The sequence below is a fragment of the Melospiza melodia genome, chromosome Z, assembly GCF_035770615.1.
Source record: "Melospiza melodia melodia isolate bMelMel2 chromosome Z, bMelMel2.pri, whole genome shotgun sequence".
In the NCBI taxonomy this organism is placed as follows: domain Eukaryota; kingdom Metazoa; phylum Chordata; class Aves; order Passeriformes; family Passerellidae; genus Melospiza; species Melospiza melodia.
This window is the reverse complement of record NC_086226.1, coordinates 59,673,326-59,695,214: the sequence shown is the minus strand read 5'-3', so window position 1 is coordinate 59,695,214 and position 21,889 is coordinate 59,673,326. Positions and strand designations below refer to the sequence as shown.

Here is a 21,889-nt window from a genome sequence, read left to right as displayed (position 1 = left end):
AGCCCTGAACTGAGACCTGAAGTGTGAGATACAGTTTCAGTAAGATACATTGCAGACTTTGTTCTGCAGGATAGGGGTATGAATTTACTCTTTCGAAAGAGGTCAAAAAGAGGTTTCATATTCATTCAGCTCCTTTTGGGAATTGCTGACTTCCTACTGAGGTGGTCAAGGATCATAAAACAGGCACAGACAAAATGCTTTGATATTTTCGTCCCTTCAGGCATGATGCAATTGTTGCAAAATTACAGGTTTTGTTGTAAGAATGAAGGAATGTCACTGCAGGGAGTAGTTGATCCTATGACTCGTCCTTTACTTCATCCACCCTAATCAAAAACTTACACATCTTTGAGGAAGTAGAACTTGTGTCAGGGTTTGTAGAAAAAAATGTGCTTTATAAATATTTTAAAATAATAGTGTGATAGGAAATAAAGGCCATATCTGGATAACAACTGCATGATATGCTTTATATCCATGACTTCTCAAGAGTCCTGGTAAATCATTGTGTTTTTGGGAGGCAAAGAGGAAATGCAGCTCAAGTGGTGATTGCTAGTTCCACCTTTTGGCTACCTGTACAGACAGTCCTGCCCAACTTTCCATGGCCAAAGAGTAAGAAATATTGGTACCATTCCCCTGAAGTGGTCGGCTTTATCAGGGAGACACAGCATAGGAAAAATGAGAAGATTCCTAAGATAGAGTAAGGTATCAGTGTGAGGGGCTGAAGTAGGCACAGGCAATGTTGGCTAGCTGTTGTCAGAGAGAGGGTTTTCATGCTGATTTATCACAGCTAAAGTTATGAAATTTTACATGTAGTCACTGACAGCTTTTTCCTGCTCATGAGATATCCAAAGAAAGGGTGGAAGTATTTGTAAGGGAATGGGGAACCCACATGACCAAAACAGGTGTTAATATCCAAAGATAATAAAGTAAAAAGTGCAGAGGAGCATTGAAGTAATACTTCAATGTTGGTATTGGAGAGGTATCTCAGACTTTTGAACCATTTATTTACAAAAGCTAATTAAGTTTTTAGATGCCCTATTCTAGAGACACATTTTTTTTAGATTTTTTAAAATCTATTTCTGGTCCATCATGCAGTATATGGCATGATGTAAATAACCATTGGGTTAGTGAATCCTAGCACAGAGGCAATGCCATGCTGGAGGAAACACATGACATACTGGATATTTATTCTTAAGAGAGTGCTCTCTCTCTTAAGTCCCCTTTCAGTGTTCTGACAGTTATGATCTGCAGATTGGCTCTGTATTATTTACAGGGGTTTTGGGGATGAAGTGTTGAACCACTGAGCCTTTAGGCTAGGGCTTTTTGTGCCAAAATATTTATGTTGGTGTAAGGGAGTGAAAGGCCCAAAGCTTCATTGAATTGAAAACTATATTGAAATACATGTTGAAAGAGAAATTTGGCACTGACTTTCACTAGAGAGAAGAGGAAAAGAGGTTATAGCCTTGATTACTCTTATTCCATGTTTTAATTCAAGCTTGGCAAGAACTCTTCTACTATCCACTACAGGAAATGAAGAGCGGGAGAGAGAAGTGGGAGAAGAGCACAAACTGCCTAATTTTATGGAGTACAGCTGGATGCCAAAAATGCATGGGGACATGTAACTAGATCTATGTTGCTGTCTCATTCTAAAGGCTTTTTAAGAGATCCATCTGTCAAATTCCATTATTAGTTTATTATTTTCAAATTAATGTTGGGGTTTGTTTTTTTCTTTCTGTAATGAGCTGTATACAGGATCCCTCATTAAGACTTCCAAGGTAAGAGAGAATTGGATGAAAAAGCTGCATCTTAGGAATGGGACAGTTTCAGGTTTACAGTATTTTGAGTTTTTTCCACTTTTATAAGAATATGTTTTGTAAAAATCCATTGGCAGCAGAGAGACATCTGCATATGAAATCCTAACATGTCTTTTGCAGAGACGAATACCATGAAGATGGGTTCTGTCAGCCATATAGGGGAATTGCGTGTGCACGGATCATTGGAAACAGAACCATTTATGTGGACTCCCTCCAGATGCAAGGGGAAATTGAAAACCGAATTACTGGTAAGCTTACACATCTCTTTAGCGGGGAGAAAGAAACATTCATAAAAGTATCCAGTTCAGGTAAAAACAGTGCTATCATCCTTTTCGTTTTGTCAGCCAATGATGAAGACATCTTTATATTAAGGTTTTGAGGGGTGAGCCTGTTTCCCACTTGAGCAGCTAGTAAAATTTGGAGCAAGGAAGATGAGTATCTGTGGTAATATGTAAAGCTTATTCCATGTCCTTAAGTGAAATGTCAGAGTACTGAATTTTTAACAGCTTCTAGTTTATACTGGAGCTTTTTGCATGATGGATTCAAAAAGAAGATTGTGATTTTTAAAATGGATTTGTGATAGAGTGAAAAAGCACTGATCTTTTATTTTCTTGCAAAAGCGTATGGTGGCCTTTCCCTTGGGCTTCTTTCCTTTTTGCATAATTCTGTCAGAGTCTGGATTTCACATTGATTTATATAAAACAAGAGTTGACCTTCCTGTGCTCTGCCTATGTTTAATCTTTCTCTGAACATACTTTTTGTACAGAGTTGGATGCAAACATGCATCCAAAACCTTAATGATTTTTAATGGGCTGTACGTCAACATGGGTTTTCTTCACTGGATATCAGTTAGCTGATTTTAGCAGCTGTGACTCTGATGTACACAAAGTAGAGCAAGCAAAATGAACCCATGGAATAGAGCAAACTGTTTGTCATAGTGTGTAGCAAATTAGGTCAGTCCGGCAGGAGCTGATTTGCATCTGGCCAGATACAGCTCACTAATGGACTCTCCAACTTCAACATAACTAGTTGCCAAAAAGAGTTTAACTTCACTTGTCAGCTCTAACTCCCTAAAGACATTACCTTGAAGATTCATTGTTAATCCAGGAATCCAAAACCTTTTTTTTTTCCTGTTCTTGAAATGGTGACCAGGTTCCGGGACTGGCAAAATCCAGGTGCTGACCTTTACTTACACTATTACAACACATTCTACTCCCGCCCTTCTCCTGAACTGCATTGCAACTCCAGCCTCTTTAAACATTATGCTATTAATTAATACATATTGATACTTTTTTCTTTTCACCAGCTACATAATCTCTGTCCTGCTTGGAAGTTTTTCAGCAATATGGAAGTGTTTAACTATCTGGAATTACTAAATCTGTAATTCTGTGAATTAGGTTCATAATGTTCTCTTCAAAAACCAAAACCAAACTTAACAACAAAAAACTGTGATATTACCCAGAAAATGGTTATTGATTGAGCTGTACTTGTTTCTGGGATATGGAACATGGGCACTGATGACCTGGCTGCTGGTTTGCTAATATTACCAATTATCTGTTAGATTTCCAAAGCTAGGGTGTTGGAACTCTCTGTTTTGCAGTTGAGGAGAACTCCTGATGGAATTCCTGATGTTCTCTTTCAGGAAGATGCTGAGAACACCATATAGAGCTGCCCACTGCCTAGCTAGGCAGTTATGACAGTCTTTAATAATATAGCATTTTATTAATAATAATAAAATGTTGTAATATAGCATTTTAATAATTAATAATGTAGAGTTTATTATTATTATTATTATTATTATTATTATTATTATTATTATTATTATTATTATTATTATTATTATTATTATTATCATCATCATCATCATCATTACTACTACTACTGCTACTACTACTACTACTACTACTACTACGATTACTATTACTATTGCTATTATTACTATTATTATTATTATAGCATTTAATAATAATATAGCATTTTCAAACTGAATGCTTTTGAAGGTTGTACTAGACATCTTATGCAAAAGTACCCTGAGGATTTCATAGCATTATTGGTTCTTGTAAGCCATATTATATGTCAAGCAGATATTGTGAGACTGGGTGTTCTATACCCATATGACAGGGTACTTTTGAAATTGCAGTAACTTGTCAGGTAAAGGAAATAGTTGAAAAAAGCTGAATAGTTGCTGCTGAGATTTTGCTGATAGTTTTGCTCATACCTTCTAACTGCCGTTTTTGATGGTGTGTTGCAATGTGCATGGGAAGTGGGGACACCTACTGTCCAACTCAAGGAGCATTTAGCCAGGTTACATCTGTGGGGAATTTTCATTCTGGAGTTTCATTTCCCTGCTGTACTCTTGTGAGAAATATATATTCTTTGTCTCCATGGCCCCTTGTGCTTTTTGGTCCTGGCCATGTGATTGGGTGAGAGTAGCAACCTTTGGTTAAAAAAATGATTACATTTCTGGAGAAAATCTTTAGATGTGGCTCGAAAGACTGGAAGGCCAAGAATGAATAGCACACAGAACTGATGCCTGACCCGTGTATATGTGTTTGGCTGCTGAGGTCTCAGCTGTGCTGTTTAACATCTGTTTAATAAATAAAATATAAACCCCTTAGATGCTACCACACGGTACTGCTGACTTTTGCACCTTCCATCAAAATAAAAATATAATTGTAAATTGTGCACTTTTCTCTCACGATGATCTAAATTCTGTAATGCAATGCCTTCACAAAACTTAGTGTGGAGTTTCAAACAACTGACAGTGACTACTTCAGTCCTTCAGTTTTATTTTTTCCATTTTAGTCTTTGCGACAAGCATACGTTACAACTGTCCTTTGAGGCCTGATGGTCTGCTTGCATGCAGTGTTCCCAGTATGATTGATAAGTGGTTGTATTCCTGCATTACTATTTTTCAATTAAAATAAGCAAAGGTGTAAACAGTCTAAAAAGCTAGATTTGCAGCTGCTTGTTGCATGTTTGGTGTTCAGGAAGAGATTCTGTGGTACCATGTGTCCACAGGAAATAGCTGATTGAAAGGAGAGAGCTGGACAAGAGAGAAAGACTTTATGTGTAGGTTGTAAATAGACTGCTGAATAGCACTTCCTCTCTTTTTACAGTGTGAGTTGGTGGAACATGCAGTCTAGCAACTCTCACTCATGAATGATGCTTTACTGGGGGAGTGAATGTTCCTACATTTAAAGGTTGATTCAGCACCAGATACATGATGCACACAGACATTTGTCTTTCCTTTGCAATGTGCAAGAAAATTTTGAGCTAAATGTTAGCATGTAGGTGCTGAGAGCTGAAGGGAAGAATTACATTCCTAACTCATTATGACATTCCTCTTAATGTGATCAGCATGCTGAGACTGATTACATTAATTTTCCACAAAGCTGCTGCCTGTTAGGCTTCTCATGACGATTTAAAGCCATGTCTTCCCAAATATCAATGATACACTTCTTTTTGCCTGACAAGCTTTGAAAAACACTTACTTATTTATCAAAATGTCTACAGGAAGAAGAAGTTAGGAAGAATCCTTGTTCAGATTTTTATGTAATTAGGAACTTTGGAAATACGTACCAGTATTCTGGCAGGTGTATCTTGCCTTTCTTTGCTTTTGATCCTTATAAGTTAAAATTAGCCAGTAGTCTGAGCAACGGTAATCATGTGGGTTAATTTCTGGGAGCTGAGGCCTACAAGCTCTGTGCAGATGTCAGAGGAACACTGGGATGTTGGGTTTTCTTCCTGCATTTGTCAACCCTCCTTTACAGCTGAAATCACCTCATTTACCAGTAGGCTTTCAGACCCTTAAGGAAAGATTAAGGATGTTCAAGGTAAATGATGTGAAAGTGAAGTTTTTTCTCACGCTAGCAATCAATACTAATCTGTATTTTTGTTGCCCTGCAGCTGCGTTTACCATGATTGGCACTTCGACGCATTTGTCTGACCAGTGCTCGCAGTTCGCCATACCTTCCTTCTGCCACTTCGTGTTTCCCCTGTGTGATGAGCGTTCCCGCACCCCTAAGCCACGGGAGCTGTGCCGGGATGAATGCGAAGTTCTGGAGAATGATCTCTGCAGGCAGGAGTACAACATTGCTAGGTCAAACCCCCTCATTTTGATGCAGCTACAGTTGCCTAAGTGTGAGGACCTCCCGCGACCAGACACCTTGGAAGCGGCCAACTGCATAAGAATTGGGATCCCTGTGGAGAGACTGAGCCGATGTAAGTCCATGTGTTTCATCACTGGGAAAAAGTACAGCTTGATGTTTCTTTTCATTGTGTCTGAGAGACAATATTTTATAAGCCATTCTTTTTGTAAAGAAAGTGCTGAAGTACTCATTTTTATCTTTTTAATACTGACCATAATCTTGCAGTGTTATAAAGCAGAGTTAGGATGGCAAGGAAGCCTAAAGGATGCTGCTTGTACAGCAGAATGTGTTATATCAACCAGCCAGGGCTATATAACTTCCTGTTCACCTGGCTGATTTGATGCAGATTTTCAGAGTGTTGCCTCCCACCTGGCTCAGTCCTTGCCTTTTTGGGTGAGCCTCCCCATATATCTATTTAAGAGTTTTGTTTACCTATTGATTAACTTCATATAGTTTGTTGAAGCATCACTGGAAGATCTGTCAGGGAACTAACCACCTAGTGTTCATTCTTTCTGTATGGGAACCCACAGGAATATTAATCCTGTAAATTGAACATGGGGTGCAATTATCTTCCCTTACCCAAACGGGATGGGTGAAAACATTGATCTTGAATTTGTATTTACATCCAAAAGTAGAAGGGCTGTTCTGTTGTCACTAATTGCATGCAGTCTTCCTGACTGCTCCATTTCGTAGCAATTAATCACAACCCCCTACATTGTTCAATAAGAAAACTCAGACCAAAGATGTTTAAAGTACAATGTATAATAAGATTATTCTGACTATCTGTGGATTCTGTCTGTATCCACAGTTAGGAGCAGGAGCCATGGCATAATGGTGGACATAAAAGACTAGTTCTGTGCTTTTATATAAATAATGTAGTGTAGTTGAGAAACAGAAGTAACTGAGAATACAATGAGAGAGACAAATCAGACAGGGAAGAGATATCAAGCAAAAGGCATGAGAACAAAATCAGTAAAACATCTGGTGAAAGTTGTCCGTGATTCTCAGAGCCAGTAGTGCTACCACTGATGGAACATCTGCACTTGAGTATTTGTGGGGTTTGAGAGAGCTGGATTCCTGAGTGTTGGAGAGGGGAGAACAGAAAAATGGAGGAGATAATATTGCAAAAATGCATGATTCAGCTCGGATGATGCATATAGAAGACAAGTATGAAAGTATGAAGAGAGGATAGCAGCAAAACAAAGAATAAAGGTGTGGTCCCAACAAATATGAAAGTGATGCTTCTCAAAAGAGGAAGATCCTGAATCCTTTCTTTCTAAAGATGAAAATAAGGAAACAGAGGCATGAGGCTTTAACTGATTTCTATAGCAAGTGATCAGTGTGAAGAAAATGGGAAGATTATGAGAAGCAAAAGTTTTCATTTTTGATATCTGGAGACTTTTACTGAAGGGAAACTCATATCTCTGATTTACTTTAACTTATCATGTTCTGTATCTAAACGTCCATACATGCTTCTTAGTCTCCATTTGAATTCAGAATTGAGAGTACTCATGTGTGTACCATAGAGCTGAGACATTTCAGGACATAATCCAGAAATAACTGGGTGTAAAAGTACAGATACATACAGAACTGAAATTTCAAAGTGAACAGATTTAATGAAATCTCAAGGTACCTAAATTTAAGTACTTGTTTGCATACATGTTCTGTAGACTTCACCTGTTTTTGTCATGGTGTCCCTTGATTGTTTTGATTTTTCTAACATTTTCCCAAACCCTGTATTTTAGATCATCAGTGCTACAATGGCTCTGGAGCTGACTACAGAGGGACCGTCAGTGTTACCAAGTCAGGCCACACTTGCCAACTCTGGGACTCACAGAGTCCCCACAACCATGATCTGACAAGCACACAGTTTCCAGAGCTAGGTGGAGGACATGCGTATTGTCGAAATCCTGGAGGTCAAATGGATGGTCCGTGGTGTTTTACAAAGAATAAAAACGTACGCATGGAACTGTGTGACATACCTTCTTGTAGTATGTATTCTCTTTCTTTTTTCTCCTACTACTGTTCTGAATCCTGTGTAATTTTGAATGTTCCTGGTTATTATAAGTACAATTCATTTAGAAGGGTTATGCTTCTTTATGTTTAACCTGCAGCAACTTTGTTTTGTGTTGCAATTGTTTAATGTTTTCCGGAGAACGAGTTTGTAAGATATTCTGACTATTTTTTATTATATACTGGGGGCTTGTCTGAACTAAGCCTCAGTTTGATGCTGCAGTTTTTATTTTGACTTGTCAAATGACAGATTGCACATGCAAATCACCCGTATGTGCTTGGTTTGCTCACGCTGCTCCGAGTGTACATTCTCTTGCTCTGTATTGACATCTTGCAGGCAGCAAAGATTTTCAAATCCTATAGAGGGAGATATAGCACCATGCCTGGTTGGAAAGAAACTGTTTCAAGTGCAGAAACAACGCCATTTGAAGTGCATAAAGCAGATGATCTTATCAGAAAGTCCTACACTAGCTGCTAGTGGCTCTGTACAGCACAACTGTTAGCAAAAATAAAAAGTACTGCTCTCATAGATTGTTCTGCTCATTTTCCCAGTGTTGGTGTACACACATAGTGGACTTCACACATTTGTAATTGTGTTTGGATATGACAGTGTCTTCGGATATGACAGCTAATACTGTAAGTCATTAGGAAGAAAAGCATGCTTCCTGCAGCAAGATATAGATCTGTCATGGAAGCCATAAAAGTGGATTACGTGGATTTCTAAAACTGCTCAGAACTAATACAAAAATTTTTAGTTACTTCACTTTTTTTTCAGTAATGTGATTTGACATTTATAATAAATTTCTACATTGCATGTACCATAGGGTAAAGATAACACTGGGATGTAGTTGTGGTGAAAGCAGTTGCCACAAATAGCAAAACCACAGGTTACAGAAAACATCCCAGGCAGTTCCAGTGAACATTTTTGACATCACTAGGCTTTCCTAAAGTCTCTAAGTATTAAGTGAAAAAATCTTTTAGGAAGGTTCCAGACCTAAATGTATTGGTGGCTGTTTCATGTCTTTCTCACTCTAACATAAAAGCTCTGAAATTCTATTAAGTACAGAACAAATCATATCTCTACCAATGAGAAGTGCAACTTATTTTATTCTGGGCAGAAGTAGCACCAATAGAGGTAAAGAATGGGCCAAGTGTTGATGAAATGACTGAATCTATGGGTCAGACTGTGTTGTTTTCTGGGTCACATTGAACTCACTGGTTTATATATTGTGATAGAGATTTTTCACTTGTTCTTTATGCCCTGAGCAGGATAATGCAGTGATACCTCGTCTGTATTCTATGGTTTCCTCAACTGGAAACCTCAAAAATAAAGTAAAATTAATCACATACTGTTATGGCCCACTCATTAAATATGGGGCTCCTAGTTTATCTTCAAACTGCCAATTGCTATGTCCATTCAAGCTTTTTTGAAATATATAATGGAAAATTATGAAGAAAGGGGAGAAGGTAATGTGACTTCTGTTTTCAGGGCATAGTTTACTTTTGATTTAAAATATAGTATTAATAATCATTTTTGTTACTATCAAATAGCTTAAAAATACTTACTGTATACATTTCTGTGCTTGACAGGTCCACGTGACAACAGCAAAATGGGAATCCTCTACATCCTTGTTCCCAGCATAGCCATCCCTCTGGTGATAGCCTGCCTTTTCTTCCTGGTCTGCATGTGCAGAAACAAGCAGAAGGCATCTGCTGCTACACCACAGCGCCGCCAGCTGATGGCATCTCCCAGCCAAGACATGGAAATGCCACTCATTAATCAACATAAACAGGTATTTCTTACACAGTTTGCTCAGGCCCAGGCATTTTCAAAGTGTAGTGATTTTCAGCATCTCATGTTGTCTGTGTTCAAATTGAGCCATGTTTTTGGGGGCCTAATTTTCATAGTGTTGAGGCCATCTACTTCAGGGAAAACCAGGTCTTGCACTTTGTAGGTGTCTCTAGAAATCCTGATCTTGGACAACAACTTTCAGTACACAGTATTTAATGGCACTTGTCCTTACCCATCAATTGCCATTCTGCCTGTTTCTAAGTGACTGGAAAAGTGGTCATTTCTGATCCAGTCTTCAGCCTGCAGCTCATTTTTGCTCCTGGTAATGACGTGGCCTGTTTGCCTGTTTAAAGCATGAGGCACCCTAGGGTTTCTTGTTCTAATCCTTCAGCCCAAGACTCTGGTGTTCTTATCCATAAGTGAGTTGAGAGCTGAGATGGCATGCAACATGTTTCCAAGGCTGTGAAATCACAAAGGACGGTGAAAGGAAAATGGCTTCGAAGTCATGTCTACGTATGTCAGCTCCTGCATAGGATTTTCTAGGTCAGCTAATTGATCTCTGAACTAAAATCCTGTTCAGAGCTAATATTGAATTTTTAATCACAGCATTTACAAGATGCAAGCTCTAAAAAACAATGCTTACTTTGGAAGTTGGCAACATCTGTTCAGGAAACTGTAGAGTATTTGATGAATATTACCAATTGCAACTAATTGCGATGATTTTGTGAGTTAATCTGAACATTTGAAGGAAATTTTACAGCCCAGTCTATAGGCTGTTGGACACTAAAATCAGAAGTTGTCCCCAAATCACCTGCTAAAACATCTTCCCAGCCTACCCTGCTCCCTCATGCTGTGGTGCCCTGTATGTGAAGCTGTGCCAACTGCACCTCATTTGGTCAGGGACTCCTCCATCCCATGCTGATCAGGACAGACACATTACATCACCATCACAAACTGCCTTGCTTTCCCTTCCAGCTGCAGAGGGAGGGCTCTGGGGATTTCCCACTCTTAGATTTGCAACCTTTTACTCCAAGTACCAAAGAGAAATTCTTTCTCCTTTCTTCTCCAATTCCACCCCCATCTTTATCGAAGCTTACTCAAGGTTCCTCAGCAGTGGTACTGTACACTGCTGCCCATGGGCAGGGGCCATTCCCATAGTGAAACAAAGAAAGAAAGGGCATTATCTGGTACTGCAGAACTGAAAGAGAGAGATTTTGTTCCTTCTTCTGCTGGAAAGGATGTTTCAGTTCACTCTGAGACTGCCACCTCCTCAGCCTCCTTGCTTTTCTGACAGACATCCCCTGGGCAGCTCAGGGCTGGTCTGCAGGCAAAGTACTGCTGCAGTTAATAGATGTCATTGCTTGCCAGATTTACTCTGAACCCAATATTCATTTAGCTTTCAGGAAGTGTGGCCACTCCTTTATAAAAAGAATTCTATCCATTATCCTGCAGTATAATGCAATTTATACTTCTGATAACAGTGTAACTCATTTCAAGGTTAATTGTGAAGTCAATATACTGATATGAATACACAAAAAAACAGAAAACTTCTTTTGGCCCAGTTTTTGTTCCATTTGGAGATCTAACCTGGGGATCTTTAATAAGAGATCCTGATGTTCAAAAAAAGTTGCGATATTTTTTACTGACTATCTTTTCTTCATTTCAGGCTAAGCTTAAAGAAATTAATCTGTCCACTGTGAGATTTATGGAGGAACTAGGAGAGGAGAGATTTGGAAAAGTCTACAAGGGGCATCTCTTTGGTACAGCACCAGGTGAACAGACACAAGCTGTTGCCATTAAGACACTTAAAGACAAAGCAGAACTGGCTCTTCGGGAAGAATTTAAACATGAGGCAATGATGAGATCACGATTACAGCACCCAAACATAGTTTGTTTGCTGGGAATAGTGACAAAGGAACAACCTGTAAGTATGATATTTAGTTATTGTTCCCACAGTGATCTCCATGAGTTCCTGGTGATGAGATCTCCCCACTCGGATGTTGGCAGCACTGATGATGACAAGACAGTAAAATCCACTCTGGAACCGGCAGACTTTTTTCACATTGTGACTCAGATAGCTGCAGGAATGGAATATCTTTCTAGCCACCATGTTGTCCACAAGGACTTGGCGACTAGAAATATACTGGTGTTCGATAAACTGAATGTGAAAATATCTGATTTGGGCCTTTTCAGGGAAGTTTATGCTGCTGATTACTACAAACTGATGGGAAATTCCCTTCTTCCTATCCGGTGGATGTCCCCTGAGGCTATTATGTATGGCAAGTTTTCTATTGATTCGGATATATGGTCATACGGAGTTGTGTTGTGGGAAGTTTTCAGCTATGGCCTGCAGCCTTACTGTGGTTATTCCAACCAGGATGTCATTGAGATGATCAGGAACCGACAAGTTTTGCCGTGTCCCGATGACTGCCCCACATGGATATACACTTTGATGTTGGAGTGTTGGAATGAATTTCCCAACAGAAGACCAAGATTTAAAGATATACATAACAGACTAAGAACATGGGGGAACCTTTCTAATTACAACAGCTCAGCGCAAACTTCTGGGGCAAGCAACACCACACAAACAAGTTCTCTCAGCACCAGCCCTGTTAGCAATGTCAGCAATGCTAGATACATTGGACCAAAGCAGAAAGCTCCAGCCTTCCCTCAACCTCAGTTCATACAAATGAAAGGCCAGATGAGACCAATGGTCCCACCTCCTCAGCTCTACATTCCAGTCAATGGTTACCAGCCAATGCCTGCCTATGGTGCTTACTTGCCAAATTTTTATCCTGTCCAAATTCCAATGCAAATGGCTCCTCAGCAGATACCTCCCCAGATCATTCCCAAGCCAGGCTCCCACCACAGCGGGAGCGGATCCACCAGCACAGGCTATGTAACAACAGCACCTTCCAATGCGTCGGTGGCCGACAGGGCTGCTCTGCTGTCGGAAGGCACAGATGACACACACAATGGAACAGAAGATATTGCCCAGAACCCTGTCCAGGAGGAGGAGGAGGAAGAGGGCTCGGTGCCTGAAACAGAATTGCTGGGTGATAATGACACACTTCAGATGGATGAAGCAGAAATTCAATCAGAAGCCTAAGGAATCTGGCCTATTGCTAAGGATTCTACATCGCTTCCATGCACGGAGACAGTATATCCTTAGGCTTAGTAGAGTGATTTTGGTCTGACTCAAAGAAACAAAACTAAAAAAAAGCAACATCCATTTAAAAGTGCAGCAGTAATGACATACCAGGTCTAGTGACCATTGCCACCAGCAGATTTTTCAAATATGGTGGTATAGACTTGCTGGGTTTAATCTTTTTAACTGTCCTAGAGTTCTTGAGAGGAGCTGCTTTTTAAATATGTACTGTTGCTGTGCAACATGTTGCAGAGTAGCATTGCACGTCATGTATATCATGATATATGAGTGTAATGTTAGTGAATTATGCTTAAGCCAATAACACAAAAAGGAATCCAGCTATGGTTGCAGAATTGCTCTAAGCATAAAGAAGTGCCCTGGATGTGATGGACAGCTTAGTTTGTAGTATTTATCTTTTCAACATAATGAACACAAGATTGTTGTTTGCTTTTTGAGTCTGAAGATCTAAGTTGAGAATAATGATCTGTGTTTGTATTACAATAAGAAGGAAAGGAGGAAACTGAACATAAAATTCCCTGTGGTGAGTAAGACCACGGGTCCAGCCCAGTAGCATGTCTTGAAAGATCATCGATAATGCCTGCCAAGGGATAGACTGCAAGGGCAATTTCACTCGCAGAAATTTCCCAGGGTATTGCCCCAGCCTCCAGCAATTCATGGCTAAGGGCCTTCCCAAGACAGAAGTGGAATTTTTTTTTTGTTAAATAGCCTTTGATGGAATTTTCTACCGTGAATTTATCCAAATGATTTTGAACTCACATAGAGCTAGAATATCCACAACAGCTTGTGGAGTAACATGAGAAGAGAAAGGATGGTTTTCTTTCATCAGTTTGGGTGAATGACTGACAGAATCTTCCAAATGAGATCATCTGACTGCATTTGTGGATGAAAGTATTCCTTCTCTGCTGTGTATTTTCAACAGCAAACAGCCTTAATACACTGTTAACCAAAAATGGGGATATTGTAGGGGATATTATAGGTGTGCACTAACTTAATAAATCCAACTTTAATTGGTTATCAAGTATAGAAAAGGACTCCACATGTGTGTTCCTACATTGTAAAAGTGTTGGTTTTTGTGCGGGGTTACAGATTTACTTGATTTACCGCAGTTACTGCTGGATTGCATGTGATACCTTGTTTTTTTCCCGACTTTTTAGTAAAAATGATCTTTGAACTTTAGAAGACCAAAATAAGCAGTAATATACAAGGTGCTGTTTTTGTGCTTCTATTTGCAGGATGAATCGTGTACAGACCTTTAAATGTAATTTATGTTCTACTACATTTTATATACATTTTTTTCATTGAAATATTTGGACTTTTTGAATGAATGACTGTATAACTTAACCTTTCACCAATATTCACATGTGGTGCAGTTTTATGGTATTGCTGTTCCATTTTGTTAAACATGAAGACAGGTCTGTTCATTTCACGACCCCTTTCTGTAATACAAGCGGTACACATTCTCATTGTAGCATTGTAGCCAACACACACTATAGCTGTAAGTTCTACATCCGACATGGAGTATTCAATAAAGTGATGCAAAAGGTATGATGAAGTATGTTATCCTACAGGCACTGTTTTTGTTATGGTACTTTGTGGAAATAGAAATGGCCCCAATTGCTTAAGTTACAGGCTTCACACTTTAAACTGCAAGTTTTTGTTTTATGACATTGGGATTCACTTGTAAGTCATGTATCATTGTGATCTACACCCTGTGTTCAAGGTATGGCAGCATTACTTATTTCCGGCATTTCACCTGGACTTGGAAATGCACTGGTAGGAATAAAATATGAAAGCTTTATTACTTGTGTTAATATAATGCAGCTTTGGGTGCTTTTACTAAATAAAGGACAAATAAAAAAGAAAAAAAGTGACATTTATTTACATGACGTTCTTTGTTTTTTTCTAGATTTCCTTATCTCAGATAAATGAACTTGATTAATCAACTACACTGTCTTTCTTTGTTCCTTTGCTAACTTTCTTCAGGGTAAATGGAGAGAAAAGTTATACCACAGATTTGTCAGTGAGAGAAAAGATAAGTAAGCAAATGAGTAGTAGTCACTGGAAGCTTCTGTAGACCACTGTCTGAAGTTCAGCCTATTTCTAGTAGTCAGCATTATGACTTTGTGTGATTTAGATATTGTTTGGGAAACACCTAATTCTCTTCTTTAAGCCTCATAAATTCACTACAGACAGAAAAAAAGGTCAGATTTCTATACTGATTTTCCCATCCCTCTTAATGTGGTTGTGCTCTCAAAGAGATGGTCGAGGAGCAATACATAATTTCCTAGGCCAGCCTTGGCAATACACACAGTACTGGAGAGGGATACTCCCCCTCTGGTGATGTGGGTGGGGTCATCTGAGCCGCCAAGATCAGAGCCGTGATGGCACACAAACGCCTTCTGTGCGCTTCAGGCAGGCGCCTCTGCACCAGCACCCGCCACCAGCGTGTTAGTGGCTACTCCTAAGTCATATGGATTGGCACTCACTTCTTGTTCTGCAGCTTCCCAGACTAGTCTTGCCTGTGGTATCTGCTGCACAGTCCCAGCCAGTGTCAGAGTCTGCCTTTCCTCCCCAAGACTTGGAAGCAAGGCCAAGGGAGATCAGGGAAGGGATGAGGAGGTAAGTGGATGGGACAAGATGGTAAGGTGGCAATAAGTGAGGAAAGGGTTAGGGCTGGGTCCAAGAAAACCAGCACAATACTGCCCACTTGGACTTGCAAAGGTACTTCCTGGCAGGTCTAGCAAAGCTGGCATTTTTCTTGAGGGCAGAATGGTTTTTCTAGCAGCAAATACATGTCTGGAGGATGAGTAAAGGGCAAGGTGTTTTTGAGAAGACTGTGAGGTTGGTTCAGAAGTTTTCTCTTGCTTCTAGTACCCTACTCTGTCTACATGATTTTCATAAGAAGACTGATTCTGACATTAGAAAAAGTGGATTGGGTGTTGATACTGTGCACAGCAGTCCACTGGTGAGGCAGGAAGGTCCCTGTTAGGAAAAACATACAGGGCAGATGTAGAATCGATTTGCAATCACAGGGCAGGAAAACTGAGTAATGGTTCCTAGTCTGAGTGGGGAAACTGACTATAGATGTGTCACTAGCTCCAGTTTGACTTCTGTTCTGATACTGTCCAAGATCTACACTATCGCAGGGTTTTCTTCTGTTTTACCCATTGAGACTATAGGGAAGACAAAGCTATAAAGGGTGCAGTAAAGGTAGCTGTATGAAATCTGAGGATTCACCCACAATTCTAACTACAAACAGACATTACTACAAACTTTGATAGGCAGGTTCATTCCTTCATCTAAATGTCACTACTCTTGGTTTCATCCAGTGATTTCCCTAAAGACTCATACAGAGGAACAAGCTCCCTGCTGACATACTAATCCTTTGCTTTTGTATTTTTCATGGCTATGAACATCACAGTGAGTCATAGGGAATTTTCTTCATGGCAACAGTACCTCAAACTTTTATGAGAGAGATGAATTTGATTTTTTTCTCACTTACTATCTAAGGAGTTCATCAGATGTCACTCACTGGGTTTGTGTTCAGAGGAATCATTTCACTTCACTTATGCGGGAGTAAAGGGAAAAGGTCTGACACTTTCTGGAAGAGAGGTCAAGAATATTTCCTGAGTTGGACAATCTCAAAAGATGTCAGACCTTGAGATGTTTGACGAAACAGATGGAAGGAGAGAAACATCCAGCTGCATGAAGAGTAGTATCTTCAAATAAACCCTAAGTCGTAGTTTCACCATGGGTAGAAAGTAATTCTGTTTCTAGTCAGGCAAATGCTGCTGCAAGCTGTACTCCAAACCAGCATTTCAGTTACCCAACATATGAAGAAAAAAATCAACTGTTAAAACCATCTTCTTTTTGAGGAAGAGGACTAAATTCATATCATAGGGGACAGCAATATATGTTCCTTTTCTATGAATAAATCTATAAATATTAGTGGAATCCATGACTATAATAAAATTTGGGGATTTGCTCAAACAATGGAAAACTGAATAGAAACATACAAATAGTAGTAGCATATGGCACAAGCAATGGCATGACTCAGTGTATGAGTTTTAGTTCCACCTTACCAGAAAACTGAATTTTGTTTCTAGCTTTTCAACAGGGACCTTGTATAGTCTTCGTTTTGCACAGCTTCCAGATATAACAAGTATGGGCTCCTTCAATCACCAATATGAATTCTAAACAATCTTAAAGACTGTTAAGAAATACTAAACGTGTTCCCTTGCAAGATAAACCAAGATTGTATTATCTGGGTCCGTCAGATCTTTCTCTAGACCAAAATGTACTGTGTCCGCTGTGATAAAATACAGAAAAATTGGTTCAGCAGGATTTCCTTTCCAGAAAAATGCTGTAAAAACATTTTCACCTACTGTTCCTGGCTTGTGCTATGATTGATGTTATAAAGTTGTAGTGTCTGGACTCTAACAATTTCTCCTTCTTAAACCCCCACACAGTGGGAGTTCCTAGCACTAGGTTGCCACTGCAGAAGGCTGGCCACCTGGTTTGTTTTGTGACCTCAAATAAAAGGCGACCCCTGGATGTGTTTGTGCGCACACATACCCGATTTTGCAAGAAAAAATATCTGGAATATAGGGTCATAGCTCTGTGTTCAGCATCAAATGAACAAACATATTTGCACGTGATGTGCTGTTGTCCCAGGGCTGTGTCAGATCATGGGCAGCTCTGAATCCAAATCCAGTTTCTCCACTCAGTCACACTCCTTGAGGCTGTGGCGAGAGCAGGACAAACTCTAGTGAGGAATCCTGTAGCAGCACCCATGGAGCACTGCCTCCGTGTAGAACTGCCGAGAGGGTTTCCACTGTCACTGTGTCCCTCTTGTCCTATCCAGGCCCCATTTTTGATTAAAATTAAAAAAGAAAATGGTTCTAAATCTTAGTTGAATACCTCAAGATTGCACAAGCAGGGGGAAATAATGTAACAGGTTATGGCAGGAGCTGGAAATAGTATGGGGTTCTGAGGGCTGTAAATCTCCAGGAGAGTCGGAATCTAAAATAATAAAATACTGAGGGAACACAGAATCCCATGTAGCTACTTCTCATTTCTATTGATCTAAAAGAGGAACTTTACTTTATCTCGATTACAGTGTACCTGATGGTTTAACTGTCCTTTTTAAAACCTCTGTCTAAAACTGAAATAATCCCTCTGTTCAGTAGGTTGTTAACTTTAAAAACAGTGGAATTAGAGGGGGGAATTTAAATTAAAATTACTACCTTAATTTAATTGAATGCTTATTCCATACAACAAACAATAAAAAACCATCATGTAGAATTACAGAAAGTGTTCTTGTTGCTCCATATTTTATATCTGTTACTGAAGAATAATTTTTTTTGTAGGAACCACCCTCCACATAGACTTCTTGCATATTTCTTTTCAAACTAATAAACTAGTCACTGGAGATGTTTGGTGCTGTTGTAGTTTTGATTCATAACAATCAGTTTTTAAAATCTCATCAAGAAGTTTAATTCTTAGTCTGCTTTTGAAGTAGCTATTTGATAACCACCAGCACTATGAAACAAAAGAAATTCATTCCAGAATGAAAAAATAATTAACAGACAAGGTGGTGGATAGGAAAACAGCAAACTAAAGAAGTGAATATCTAAGTAACTTAAACCAGAAACATTTAAGGTACAATAATTTAATTTAGATATAATATTACTTCAGCTGAGGCTGATTATTCTCAAATGTAGTCTGAGGCTTTACAGTTATGATAAAGATCATTGCCTTGCTCTGTTGTTAATCCTACAGATACATTTTCATAACTTGATGTGGTTTTCCTTTTAATTACTTTCATATCAGATTTCAATATTTTTATGAGAGTTAACCTGAGGTGGTGGGAGAAATGTCTTGCAAACTGCTAGCAGCCATGTGCTTTTCTTACCAAGGAAGGGATGCTGTGGTCCATTTTTGTTCCATCATCTTGTGTCCACACCAAATGCATGTCTCCTCAGTGAATTCTTCTCTTCCCAGCTCAGCTGATAATTTTACAACAAAATACTGAGGAAACCTTTCAAATTGTTTACTGCTAACACTGTAGTGAGAGCACTAGGAATAAAAAATTTGTTTCTTTGTGAAGGGAAGGTATGTGTTTGAAGATGTTTGTTTCTTTATGAAGGGAAACATATGTCTTTGCTTCCTCTGTTCCTTATGCCTTTATTATATCCCTCTCCCTTGTCCTCTCTTAGATATTTCTCAGAGAACAACCACAGCACTATTCACTATTACATCTCCTCTACTTAGAAATACTGTTTTCTTAAGGCAGACTAAAAGACAAAATTTATATATTTATAAATAGATATGCTTGTGAATGGACTCTGTCCTGACATTTTGAAAAGCCAGTGAAGTAAGAATTTTGTTGTTCACTAACTTGTGGACTCAAACATTCCCAATTGAATGAGTGTGTGGATCTGTGGTTTTCAGCACAAGTTTGCTCCTGACTTTGCCATGGCCTGCAATTTTGCATCCTATTAAATGTAAGTGCTGGATGTTCATTGATGTTTTTTCATGTCTTTCCTTATAATTAGTGATTATTTTTGTGATTTTTTTTTTACCTGTTCTTTTATCCAGGTATCTGCTGTAGCAGTCCTCTGCTGTTGGTGTCTGCTACTTTTGTGGAGACAGCTTCCCCAGTTTAAAAGAGGCAAATCCAACAAAACTAATGACGAATTAATCTCCAAAACAGATGGAATGCTTTGATATCAGGGCTCCTCCAGCTCTGGGACATCCAGCAAAAGCCCCAGCAGGGAATGGTGTGAATACTCCTTACTCTCCTCAGCCTCAAACCAGTCGTTTTGACTGACTGTGTTGGAGGTGCTGAGACACTGAGACAGTGCTGCATGAGGGCAGGGGGCTGGGGCTGCGTATTTTTCCTAATCATTTTTGTTTGAGGAACGGGGTTAATTCTGGACTGAATGCCCACATCTGTCACTTGGCACTGCGTGGGACCCCATGTAAGTTGTTTAGGTTTCTGTTGTTTCTCCTGTAAACAGAAAAATTGTGCGTGCTTCTACAGGCATTGTGAAGGAAAACACATGGGATACAAGGGAATTCTTACTGCAGGCAAGATCTGCACCATGATGGTGGGTGAGCCTTCATGCAAGACATGGCACAAAGGCATTATGAAAAGCATCCTCTGTTCCCCAGGAGATCAGTGGATTAAGAGGCTGCTGGCATCCCTGGGCTTGGTGCAGGCTGCCTGGCTGTGGGTGCATCGTGTGTAGGTGTAGCACTTCCTCAGGGGTGGGCTGGTCTGAAATGTGTGGTTGCATCTTATAATGACAAATGGTTTTGAGGCCTGAACCAAAGCCAGTTGAAGTCATTGGGAAAAACTCTGCAGCTTCAAAAGGATTTGGATTAAAGCCATAAGAAATTTTCACTTTGTTTTTTTTTTTAAATAAACACTCTCCAACTTGTAATTGACATTGTGCTTAAAACATGCTTTTAAAAATGTTATTTTGCTTTTGAAGCTTCTATATCAGGTGGTAAAGAGAGTAGAATTTTCTGAATAAATTAAAAAGTCCGGGGTTTTGGGGGGTTTTTTGATTTTTTTTTTTTTTTTAGTTTTTTTTTCATGTGGCAGTGTGACATTATAATGCCTTAAATTGTTCTGTGCATACCAAAAAGTACTCATGGTACATACTGTAATTTCTTGTAATCATTTTGTTCACTAGCCCATGCCCATGGGGAAAATATTTGCCAAAATAACATTCATGAAAACCTCTTTTTTTTCTGACTTTGCTTGGAAACCCACAAACCCACATACATATTTGCAATTATCTGATTTTAATAAGTGGGAGTTAATATACCTGCTTTGTTCATGCATATTAAAATGTGCTAACATAAGAGGGTCTTTTGGAGAAGGGGGAGGGAGAGTTGGAATTCTGCCTCTTTGGAAGAAGTCCACCTCCAGTCTGAGGTGCAGCTCTGACAGATTATGCCCAAGCAATGGAGATAGTAAGGTTTTGCTTTGTCCCATGGCAGCATTTACTGAAAACCGACAACATCACAGGAGAGTCTGTGGGCCAGGGAGCCCGAGGGATAAAACAGTGGCCACATCCCACCCACCCACCCACCCAAGTATCTCCTGCTGGAGGGGGGAGTCTCTGGAGCCTTTATACCTTCCTTCCAAGGGCCTGATGCCTGATCCCCTGGCACTGAGAGCTGAGCCCTGCGAGGGCACCGTGTTTGTGTGGCTCCAGGGAAGGCGGTGGGGGACGCTGACGCTGCCCAGCACTGCAGCAAGGCGTCCTGTTGGGTGGGGATACAGGCCCCATCTCTGAGGCTCCTGACATTTCACCCGGCCTGCTCCAGAAAATGAACCCACAGTAAGGAGACATTTGTCTTCATCCTGTCAGGAATCTGCTCTGCCAGCAAGCTTCAGGCAGGGTTTTTGGTGCTTCCTCTCTCCAGGACAGAAGCACAGCCCTGCAAACCCACTCCTGCTGCTCCAGCACTTCTGCTTCTGGAAGGCTCCTGAAAGCAGGGAAACATGCCACAGTGAGGGGGGGAGACACTTTCTGGGTTCCCAGAAGACATTTTGTGCAAGTAAAGTGCAGGGTTTGGATGAATTGATGATTTTTTAAATAAAAATCTGTTTATATGATCTTTTTGTGGGTTTAATACACAAGGTTCTTTGGCTAGTGCTTAATGTAGACCTTACATGTGCCTAGGTTATTATCCTTGACTTACAGTTTTCCAAGACTGTAACCAACGTGTGGGCACACATTCACTTAGTGTTTCTTCTAGATTGGTTTTGCTGTCAATACTGAGTTGCAAGTCAAGATTTTATATTTCTGGTAAGCCTTTGAGGAAATGCTAAACCTCTTCAATATTTTTTCACCAAAGTGTTGCTAAAGCCAGGATAATTTTAAGCATGACCTTGAAAAGAATTGCCCATTAAATTCTTACTTATTTAGATTCC

At 39.7% G+C, this 21,889-nt stretch overlaps 1 protein-coding gene across 1 annotated transcript in view; it reads left to right on the top strand.

The window, feature by feature from the left end:
* ROR2 (receptor tyrosine kinase like orphan receptor 2) overlaps positions 1 to 13,886 on the top strand; it is a 141,462-nt gene extending 127,576 nt beyond the window's left edge. The window contains exons 5-9 of the mRNA XM_063180390.1: positions 1,932 to 2,059; positions 5,721 to 6,035; positions 7,708 to 7,953; positions 9,566 to 9,768; positions 11,434 to 13,886. Of these exons, the coding sequence (XP_063036460.1) occupies positions 1,932 to 2,059; positions 5,721 to 6,035; positions 7,708 to 7,953; positions 9,566 to 9,768; positions 11,434 to 12,876 (2,335 nt within the window). The 3' untranslated portion in view covers positions 12,877 to 13,886. The remainder of the gene's footprint in view (positions 1 to 1,931; positions 2,060 to 5,720; positions 6,036 to 7,707; positions 7,954 to 9,565; positions 9,769 to 11,433) is intronic.
* Positions 13,887 to 21,889: the final 8,003 nt, after the last annotated feature.